This window comes from Physella acuta, unplaced genomic scaffold, assembly GCF_028476545.2.
Source record: "Physella acuta isolate Inbredline_101_S28 unplaced genomic scaffold, ASM2847654v3 ptg001294l, whole genome shotgun sequence".
Classification (NCBI taxonomy): Eukaryota; Metazoa; Mollusca; class Gastropoda; family Physidae; genus Physella; species Physella acuta.
This window is the reverse complement of record NW_026732809.1, coordinates 1,011-12,718: the sequence shown is the minus strand read 5'-3', so window position 1 is coordinate 12,718 and position 11,708 is coordinate 1,011. Positions and strand designations below refer to the sequence as shown.

Below are 11,708 nucleotides of genomic sequence, written 5' to 3'. Positions count from 1 at the left end.
ATAACTTTCAATTAGAAGATGACGTTCATGTTAATTTTCTTTTGTGATTTGTTTTGTCATTTAGAATGATTGGGTGAATAAGTAGACAAAATGTGTTTGTCATTATTTAAAATAAAATATATCTTTATAACTTTCGTATGAAGATTAAACACACATTTTTCTCTAAAATATTATGATTACCATAATTTTTTTAGGCCCAAATTCTGTTTACATTGTGTGTTTGTGGCCCTAAATCGTATAAAAATACGTATGGTCTATAACAATGGTTATTTATTTTATGGGAGTAAGGGTGAGTCGAAAATATCCCATGTTTGTTTTATTTGATATGTGCACAACCCCTAATTACAAAAAAGATGTTTAAAAAATAAAAAAATAAACCAAAATATCCTGCTAGAAATGTACTTGACATGTAGGCTTACACAAAAATATCCTGCTAGAAACATACTTAGCATCTACAGTTTTATACAAGTGAAATTAGAATTCCCACTAAACTGAACGGTCTTTCCCGATTTCTCAAACTTGAGGTACAGTTTGTCCCCTGCACTCATCTCTACCGCGCACACGGTGCACGCACTCGTCCAAGCCATGCTGGCCTCAACAAAGTGTACTTTCCTCTCCGTGACGTCATTGACCGTCTTCTTGTAAATGCCAACCTCCAACCTGCCCGCCTCACTTTCACCAAACGTGACACTGGTCAGGTAAAGACCGTCTGCTGGGGCGGTGAACTCGCCAGTTTTGGAGTTAAAATGTTCGCACCATACCGGTGCGTAGTTGTCGAAAGTTGAGCCAAGTTTGTATTTGTTTCCTTCTGATAAGTAGCCAGTGAAGGCGACTCTCTTGGTGTTATGGGACTGCTCTAAAAGAAAAAAATCTTACTTATCTACAAGAAAGTATCAATTTAATTCAGTGGCGTAGCGAGGTCGGGTGTCACCCGGTGCGGCACCTAATGGTGTCACCTCCACCCAGAGGCGTAGCGACTCTTCCCCGGGACAAACTTTCAATTTTCGATTTGCACCCCCCCCCCCCCTCAAAATTTCGATTTGCACCCCCCCCCCCCTCAAATTTTTCTCCGTATATTTTACTATTTTTTGCCTTGGTGTCAGCCCCCTAAATGGTGTCACCCGGTGCGGTCCGCACCCCCCCCCCCCCTCGCTACGTCTCTGATTTAATTAACCAAAATTTAAAAGTACGAATTGTATGTTTATGTTATTAAATTATGGGATAATATGTCCAATACAACGTTTTCACCAAATCATGCCAGGTACCCAATAGCACTGAGTGCTCACAACAAGGCACAACACACTGAAGTATATGGTTGATTTTATAGGACACTGCTCACACAAAGCCTTCCTAATACGCCATTGCTCAGTGTTTTTATTGAGTAAAAAAATTAATAACGGATCATCAAAGCTTACCTATTGTTTGTAGTTTATTGGATATGTCGTTCATCTGAAATTTAATTGTCATCTGTTGTAATTAATAAAATAAAATAATGAAAGTATTCGTTTGAATCTCCATCGTTTCTAAGCCTAACTATAATATCTAAACAAAAACAAATTCAAATGTAAAATCTAAAGAAACCCACTTTTAAAATTTTAACTGTGAAACTAAACAAAGCCATCTTTAGCTGTAATATTTAAACAAGACCACATTTGACTGTAAAATCTAAACCATCTAACACAGCTTAAGCTCTAGTTCACAGTACTGTTGTACCTAAACAATCAAACCCACCACAAGCTAAACAAACACACAAACACACATTTAGCTAAACAAACAAACCCACCTTTAGCTCAACAAACAAATCCACCTTCAGCTAAACAAACAAACCCACCTTTAGCTCAACAAACAAATCCACCTTCAGCTAAACAAACAAACCCACCTTTAGCTCAACAAACAAATCCACCTTCAGCTAAACAAACAAACCCACCTTGAGCTCAAGAAACAAATCCACCTTCAGCTCAACAAACAAACCCACCTTGAGCTCAAGAAACAAATCCACCTTCAGCTAAACAAACCCACCTTCAGCTCAACAAACAAACCCACCTTGAGCTCAAGAAACAAATCCACCTTCAGCTAAACAAACCCACCTTCAGCTAAACAAACAAACCCACCTTCAGCTAAACAAACCCACCATCAGCTAAACAAACCCACCTTTAGCTAAACAAACAAACCCACCTTCAGCTAAACAAACCCACCATCAGCTAAACAAACCCACCTTCAGCTAAACAAACAAACCCACCTTCAGCTAAACAAACAAACCCACCTTCAGCTAAACAAACCCACCATCAGCTAAACAAACCCACCTTCAGCTAAACAAACAAACCCACATTTAGCTAAACAAACCCACCATCAGCTAAACAAACCCACCTTCAGCTAAACAAACAAACCCACCTTCAGCTAAACAAACAAACCCACCTTCAGCTAAACAAACCCACCTTCAGCTAAACAAACCCACCATCAGCTAAACAAACCCACCATCAGCTAAACAAACCCACCTTCAGTTAAACAAACCCACCATCAGCTAAACAAACCCACCTTCAGTTAAACAAACCCACCTTTAGCTAAACAAACCCACCTTTAGCTAAACAAACCCACCTCCAGCTAAACAAACAAACCCACCTTTAGCTCACCAAATAAACCCACCTCCAGCTAAACAAACCCACCTTCAGCTAAACAAACCCACCTTCAGCTAAGAAAACAAACCCACTTTCAGCTAAACAAACCCACCTTCAGCTAAACAAACCCACCTTCAGCTAAACAAACCCACCTTTAGCTCACCAAACAAACCCACCTTCAGCTAAGAAAACAAACCCACCTTCAGCTCCAGCTCCTTGTACTGTTGCGTCAGATGATCCACCAGCTTGGTGGAGTTCTCCTCCACCTGACACAGCGTCCTCCACACGTTGCCGCAGTCACCTTGACATTTCTCCACCAGCACCGGAAGTTCCGTCACCAACGTCTCCATTCTCCGACACACCTCCACACTCGGGACACGCCCACACTTCTCCTGCACGGAGCTGTCCATTTCTCTCAAACTCGAGGCGATCTCATCACACCTTGTAAACAAACCCCGCACCTCCCCGTAACATTTCTCCAACTGACCAGCCACATTGTCTTTTCCAAGCTGCTTAGCAAGCAGATCAGAGAGTAGACTAGAATTCTCTTTAACATCTGTCTCCAGCAGTTCTAAACTCTCTTTCATCCCCGATAGCGCAGCTTTCTCCTGCAAAACCAAACTCTCCAACTCAACCATTTTTAAAAACATATTTCGTTCCGCATCAACATTCCCATTATTGTTTTCACCGTGGCTAGTTTTTACATTTCCTTGGCGAACCTCCTTGCAAACACGAGAGAGGTTGTCCACGTTTTGGTCGACTTGCAGAAGTCTCCGCTCAAATTGTTCAACGACCTCACACACCTGAGCGTGCTTGACGTCCAGCTGTCTGTTCGTCTCTGTGATCAGGTTGGAGACGGTCTCAAGTCTGTCTCCCATTTCCGTCTGTCTTCTCTCGACACCACGTGATCGTTCTGTTATTGCAGCAATGGCGTCTTCTGCCAGTTCTATCCGCTTTAGCGCCACTTTCAATTCTAGTAACAACAACAAAAAAAAAACAATTTATATCCCTTTATATTAGAAAAATAGTAAAAAAAAAATCACTATTGTGTTTTCTAACTTGTATGCATGGAAATACAACATTGAATCTCGATTAGGGGTCATCCATAAATGACGTCACGCTTTTTTTGACGATTTTTACCTCCCCCCTCCCCTCCGTCACACTTCGTCACAAAAAGCCAGACCCCCCCCTAAAATGACGTCACACCTCGACCTACAACCTCCCTCAAAATTGCAGTTGAATTTTTTAAAAACATCGATATTTTTCCAAAACCTTGTCTAAACTATTACAATTTATTAAAACAGTTATCTAAAACGCGAAATAACGTCTAAAATTCGTTTTCTAACATTGCTTTTTTATAATGCAAAAATGTGACGTCGCAACATCTGACCCCCCCCCCCTCCCTCCCCCTCATCACACATCTTCACAAAATTACGGACCCCCCCCCTCCCCCCTACGAGTGTAACGTCATTTATGGATGACCCCTTAGAGACATTGTTTTGAATTATGGCGAACATAATAAAGCCTACAAATATAACACACCACAATGCTTTGATTTTTACCGAAATCATAAACAGCACTCTGATATGATTTAACCTTAAACATACCTAGTGGCGTAGCCAGGATCGTCTGAAGGGGGGGGGGTTCCAATTTTTACCAGGGGACAAACTTTCGATTTGCACCCCCCCCCCTCAAACTTTCGATTTGCACCCCCCCACCCTCAAACTTTCGATTTGCACCCCCCATACTTTTTCTATATACCGACGGGTCTATGGGGGGGGGGGGTTATGACCCCCCCCCTAACCGCCCCCTGTCTACGCCACTGAACATACCCGCACTATTTATCAAATCGATACTTAAAACGTCAGACGTTGTTTCAGGCAGATTGTTCAGACAAGTTTTTAATTTAAACTGTACCAGGGTAGATAAGACTGTGATCTACTTCCTCGTTAGGTCTGTCTGTATGTGCTACAGATCTGCTACTGTCTGCAGGACCAGACGTCCTATGGGTAGATTTAAGACCAGGTGGTGTAGAGGTAGATCCTGTGTCTGTTGACTCATCAGTCTGGTTCGTACACTCCTTGTCATTAGAATCTGGAGGGAAAAACATTTCGTGCTTACTCTAAGGGAAAATAACATTCGAATCATGGTGTGATTCATTCTCTTCGAAAATTATTTTTTTTTCCATATATGCCTCTCCACTCCTAACTTTTTTTTTTTTACAAAAATATACGGAAAAAACACATTTACCGATTGGGAGGGGGAGAGATGCCATCTATAACGACCTCACGAGTTTTACCATCATCCTCTTTTCCCCATCATCACACAAAATGCCAAAACCCTCCCCTATACTTCCCGTCTTTCTTTAGACTGACGTCACACATCAGTCTACTACAACATCAACACATATTCCTTTATTATTATTTATTTATGTCGTTCAGCATTCAATAGGCAATTTTAGTTAATTTTTATAACAATTTGCAAAAATAAATGTCTATATTGGTTGATTTCAATTACAATTTTCAAAAAAAATTCTATATTGGTTAATTTCTGTTACAATTTATATTTTGACAAAATAAACGGCATGAACTCAATTTTTAAACGCTACCTTTTTTTTAAACGCAGAAGTGTGTCGTCACACTTTCTGAAACCCCATTGACCCTACCCCTGTAATACATCATCGCCATAAGTCCTACCTATCCCTCCCCTCTCCGCACCTTTCCTCCCCCCCCCCCCCCCACCCGCCACGAAGAAGTGTGTCACCTTTAATGGACGCCCTCATAGAACACCCAATCATTTGTTCTGCATGGCATAATGTTATTTCTAACAATAGTACTAAGCCCTTCTGCTACCGTCGTCTCCGAACAGCCATTAGTGCTCCAAGGAGTGGCCAACATGTTACCGAAAGAGTCCGAACAGCTGTTCACGCACTGCCATACACCCCGCGTTACCGAACATTTCCGAACAATCCCTCCATAAGTTAAGCCTATCATTTGACCGTAAATCTCCGACAGATGTTTATGCACTAAGACCATCACTTTACCGTAAATCTCCGACAGATGTTTATGCACTAAGACCATCACTTTACCGTAAATCTCAAATCTCCGACATATGTGTATGCACTAAGACCACCATTTTACCGTAAATCTCCGACAGCCGCCGGGAAGCTTGCGCAGAGGCGGCCGCCAGTTCCTGGCAAATGTCTGTAAAACTTAACCTCTTCTGGTCTCGATCGTTGATCCACGCCTTACCCCTGTTGATGGCCTACACAGATCAGACTAGAGACGTTAGTTCCAAGGGTGGAATTTTGGGGACATCGTGTGGGTATATACATACATATACATACATATATACAGCACCATACACAATTCACACACAACAGTACACAAAAATACAGTACCATATATAAATAACATAAATGCGCACTACTATAAAGTACTATCAGTGTTTCTTCCAGACTTTTTTCTCCGGGGGGGGGGGGGCACTTTAAATTTTCGGGGGGGGGGGGGGGCGGACTAAAATTTCCAGGGGGGGGGGGGGGCAGACACTGTTAAAAGTATATATTTTCTATACAAATTCCATTTAATTTCTGAGGGGGGGGGGCAGACTACCCCCCTCTCCCCCCTCCCCTCCAAGAGATGCCTGGAAAAAAACTCTGAGCACCATACATAATTCACATTCATTACAGACTAATCATGGAACCACACATAGATCACATAAAAATACAGAGCAATCAACCACACAAAATTATAACGATTTTACATGTATAAGGAGATAACACGTTTTAATATAAATAAATATAAAGGTTAAATGTAATGGTTTAGCTACAATGTTTACGCATATCAAGTCAACTATTGCAATAATTCTAAGCACCGTATCAAGTCAACTATTGCAATAATTCTAAGGACGGTATCAAGTCAACTAATACAATGATTGTAAGGACCGTATCAAGTCAACTAATACAATAATTTTAAGGACTATCAACTATTGCAATATTTTTAAGGACGGTGTCAAATCAACTATTGCAATAATTTCAAGGACTTTCAAGTCAACTATTGCAATAATTTTAAGCACCATATCAAGTCAACTATTGCAATAATTTTAAGGACCTATCAAGTCAACTATTGCAATAATTTTAAGGACATATCAAGTCAACTAATACAATGATTGTAAGCACCGTATCAAGTCAACTTTTGCAATAATTTTATGGACCGTATTATGTCAACTATTGCAATAATTTTAAGCACCGTATCAAGTCAACTATTGCAATAATTTTAAGCACCGTATTAAGTCAACTATTGCAATAATTTTAAGCACCGTATTATGTCAACTATTGCAATAATTTTAAGCACCGTATTAAGTCAACTATTGCAATAATTTTAAGCACCGTATTAAGTCAACTATTGCAATAATTTTAAGCACCGTATTAAGTCAACTATTGCAATAATTTTAAGCACCGTATTAAGTCAACTATTGCAATAATTTTAAGCACCGTATTATGTCAACTATTGCAATAATTTTAAGCACCGTATTAAGTCAACTATTACAATAATTTTAAGCACCGTATTAAGTCAACTATTGCAATAATTTTAAGCACCGTATTAAGTCAACTATTGCAATAATTTTAAGCACCGTATTAAGTCAACTATTGCAATAATTTTAAGGACTTTTAAGTCAACTATTGCAATAATTTTAAGCACCGTATTAAGTCAACAATTGCAATAATTTTAAGGACCGTATCAAGTCAAATATTGCAATAATTTTAAGGACATATCAAGTCAACTATTACAATGATTTAAAGCACCGTATTAAGTCAACTATTGCAATAATTTTAAGTCACTTAATACAATAATTTAAACGACCGTGTGAAGTCACTTAATACAAGCACCGTATCAAGTCAACTATTACAATGATTTTAAGCACCGTATTAAGTCAACTATTGCAATGATTTTAAGCACCGTATTAAGTCAACTATTACAATGATTTTAAGCACCGTATTAAGTCAACATTACAATGATTTTAAGCACCGTATTAAGTCAACTATTACAATGATTTTAAGCACCGTATTAAGTCAACTATTACAATGATTTTAAGCACCGTATTAAGTCAACTATTACAATGATTTTAAGCACCGTATTAAGTCAACTATTACAACGATTTTAAGCACCGTATTAAGTCAATTATTACAATGATTGTAAGCACCGTATTAAGTCAACTATTACAATGATTTTAAGCACCGTATTAAGTCAACTATTACAATGATTTTAAGCACCGTATTAAGTCAACTATTACAATGATTTTAAGCACCGTATTAAGTCAACTATTACAATGATTTTAAGCACCGTATTAAGTCAACTATTACAATGATTGTAAGCACCGTATTAAGTCAACTATTGCAATAATTTTAAGCACCGTATTAAGTCAACTATTGCAATAATTTTAAGCACCGTATTATGTCAACTATTGCAATAATTTTAAGCACCGTATTAAGTCAACTATTGCAATAATTTTAAGCACCGTATTAAGTCAACTATTGTAATAATTTTAAGCACCGTATTAAGTCAACTATTGCAATAATTTTAAGCACCGTATTAAGTCAACTATTGCAATAATTTTAAGGACTATCAACTATTGCAATAATTTCAAGGACTTTTAAGTCAACTATTGCAATAATTTTAAGCACCGTATTAAGTCAACAATTGCAATAATTTTAAGGACCGTATCAAGTCTACTATTGCAATAATTTTAAGGACATATCAAGTCAACTATTACAATGATTTAAAGCACCGTATTAAGTCAACTATTGCAATAATTTTAAGCACCGTATTAAGTCAACATTACAATGATTTTAAGCACCGTATTAAGTCAACTATTACAATGATTTTAAGCACCGTATTAAGTCAACTATTGCAATGATTTTAAGCACCGTATTAAGTCAACTATTACAATGATTTTAAGCACCGTATTAAGTCAACATTACAATGATTTTAAGCACCGTATTAAGTCAACTATTACAATGATTTTAAGCACCGTATTAAGTCAACTATTACAATGATTTTAAGCACCGTATTAAGTCAACTATTACAATGATTTTAAGCACCGTATTAAGTCAACTATTACAATGATTTTAAGCACCGTATTAAGTCAACTATTACAATGATTTTAAGCACCGTATTAAGTCAACTATTACAATGATTTTAAGCACCGTATTAAGTCAACTATTACAATGATTGTAAGCACCGTACAGCAGGAGACAGCTGCCCCTATAGCACGCGCCGCCTGATTGTAAAGCCACGTGTTATAAGAGCAACGATCGATGGCAATACGTGTTTTAATGCTCACTCGTGCGTGAACGTGTTACAGTTATTCAATCGGGCGCCGCGCCTTTCTTCCCCGCCCTCACCCACCCAGTAGCAGGATTGACAAAACTTTCTAAAACTGGTTTCTCAAACAACAGCAATGGTCCCGTGTGTAACCATAAAGGGACTGTGTCTCCCACCCCCACCAGTGTAAGCAGTCTGTGTTATTGTGTCACCCCCCCAGCAGTGTAAGTCGGTTGTGTTATTGTGTCTCCCGCCCCCCCCCCCTCCCAGAAGTGTAACCAATCTGTGTTATTGTGTGTGCGTGTGTGTGTGTGTGTGTCCTACCAGCAGTGGAAAGTGGCTATGTTATTTATTTCTCTTCACAAATTCGCTATACCATTCATATTCTCACACAGAGGCGTAGCGACCCCTCCCGGCGCCCGGGGACAAACTTTCGATTTGCGCCCCCCCCCCCCTCGAACTTTTCATTTGCACCCCCCCTCAAACTTTCGATTTGCACCTCCCCCCCTCGAACTTTTCATTTGCACCCCCGCCCCTCAAACTTTCAATTTGGCGCCCACCTAAGGTCGGCGCCCGGGGACATATGTCCCCCCCGCCCCCCCCCCCCCCCTCGCTACGCCTCTGTTCTCATACGTCACAGATGATGAACCATCATAAAATGAGATTACAAAGTTACACGAGAAATCTGAACCCCCTCCCCCACCTATAGTATAAGTGCATAACCACGTCTGAAAATAATGTTAGGCACTTCATTGGGAAATGTGTGCCTAACCATTATTTTCCATACAACGCATTTACAGAAAGCGCTAACGTATTTACAAAGAGCGCTGGTAATTTAACACCTAACAAGACATTTATTTACATACTGCGACAGCCTTAAAATACTCCAATCTTACCGTCATTACACATTACACATTGATTTGTCACCGCAATCGGTAACTTAGCCTATCGTGGGTGGGGGTAGTGTAAGAGGGGTGGGAGGTTATCAATGACAGGCCCACGCAGTAGCGTAGCGAGGGCGGGGGGGGGGGGGGGGGGGCGGGGGGACATATGTCCCCGGGCGCCGAGCTTAGGGGGCGCCAAAATGGGTTGGAAAAATAAATAGAAAGTTTGAGGGGGAGGGTGCAAATCAAAATCTCGAGGGGGGGGGGGGGGGTGCAAATCGAAAGTTTGAGGGGGGGGGGTGCAAATCAAAATCTCGAGGGGGGTTGCAAATCGAAAGTTTGAGGGGGGGTGCAAATCAAAATCTCGATGGGGGGGGGGGCGCAAATCGAAAAGTTTGTCCCCGGGCGCCGGGAAGGGTCGCTACGCCTCTGGGCCCACGCAAAGAAACCAACAACTTAGCCAGGCCACGGGTTATAGATATCACGCCAGTAATTTACTACGTTTTAATCTCAAACTGATACTGTTTTCTATAAGCCAACCTAGACAGTAACATAGCTTTAATCTTACAGCTAAACCCACACTAGACTAAACTCATTCGATAAGAAAGCCAGACGGAATTGATTGTCTACATAACAATTTAGTAAACACCCAACAACACTCATTAGTATATTTGTTGTATGGGGTTGTCCATAAGTGACGTCACACTCGTAGGGGGGGGGGGGTCCGTAATTTTGTGACGTTGTGTGATGAGGGGGAGGGGGGGGTTCAGATGGTGCGACGTCAGACTTTTGCTTTATAAAAAAAGCAATGTTAGAAAACGAATTTTAGACGTTTTTTTTTCGCGTTTTAGAAAACGGTTTTAATAAATAGTAAGAGGAATTGATTAAAATACTCTATGTTGGCAGAGTTCAGGCAAGATTTTAGAAAAATATCGATGTTTTAAAAAAAATTCAACTGCAATTTTGAGGGGGTTGTAGGCTGAGGTGTGACGTCATTTTAGGGGGGGGGGGTCTGGCTTTTTGTTACGACGTGTGACGGAGGGGAGGGGGGGGGGAGGTAAAAATCGTCCAAAAAAGCGTGACGTCATTTATGGATGACCCCTATACCACACTATACAGTATTACATTTTGTGTATACCAGAATTAACATCAAAAAGATGTAACTAACATGAACATACGTTATTAAGTTCATGAAGAATTGGTTCCAGAGCCTGACTCTGTTCCTCCAGGTACTGGACATGTGCCTTAACGATCTGCACGTGGCCTGACCGAAGCATCTGTACGATTTAATTAATTATTTAGACACTCCTTAATGAGGAAGATACAAAAGAAAATCTTTTCTTTTAAACTATTTTTAAAAAAAATTATTTACAAATATTTAATAAACACATTCTTTTTTTTTTTTTTTTTTTTTTTTTTTTTTTTTTTTTTTTTTTTTTTTTACACATGGGTTAAAAAAATAAGGATTTAAAGATTTTGAAATTTTCACAATTAGTATTCGATTAATTTTTCGTTTAATAAAAAATAATTAGCAATATAAATAATTATGGCGATTACTACAAGAATATAGATTTATCTTAATTAACAAAAACCACTCCAAATACTTTTTATAAAATAAAACTAAATTTAATTTTTTTTAGACAGGATGACTTATTATGTTGAAATAAGTATAGCCCTCTAATGGAAATTCCGAGTCTATTAATTAACATGCACTTATGCTTACAATTACTTCCCTTTAAGCACTTAATTAAAGAAATAGAGTAAATATAATTTCATCACAGAGGTCTACGGATACGTTTTTACTAAAGCTACATTTTTACCTTGACTAGCTATTGTGACATCATATTTTCAGTAGAGTCTTAGCATACACAACACTGATAGTTATT

At 39.2% G+C, this 11,708-nt stretch overlaps 1 protein-coding gene across 1 annotated transcript; it reads right to left on the bottom strand.

Annotated features, from left to right (window-relative positions):
• Positions 1 to 352: 352 nt before the first annotated feature.
• Positions 353 to 3,516, bottom strand: LOC131958135 (uncharacterized). Its single transcript, XM_059323014.1, has 3 exons — positions 2,816 to 3,516; positions 1,416 to 1,449; positions 353 to 856 (listed from the first exon to the last, which is right to left on the bottom strand). The coding sequence occupies exons 1-3, from the start codon at positions 3,491 to 3,493 to the stop codon at positions 453 to 455; spliced, it is 1,116 nt and encodes a 371-aa protein (XP_059178997.1). The 5' UTR covers positions 3,494 to 3,516; the 3' UTR covers positions 353 to 452.
• Between the last annotated feature and the right edge of the window lie 8,192 nt (positions 3,517 to 11,708).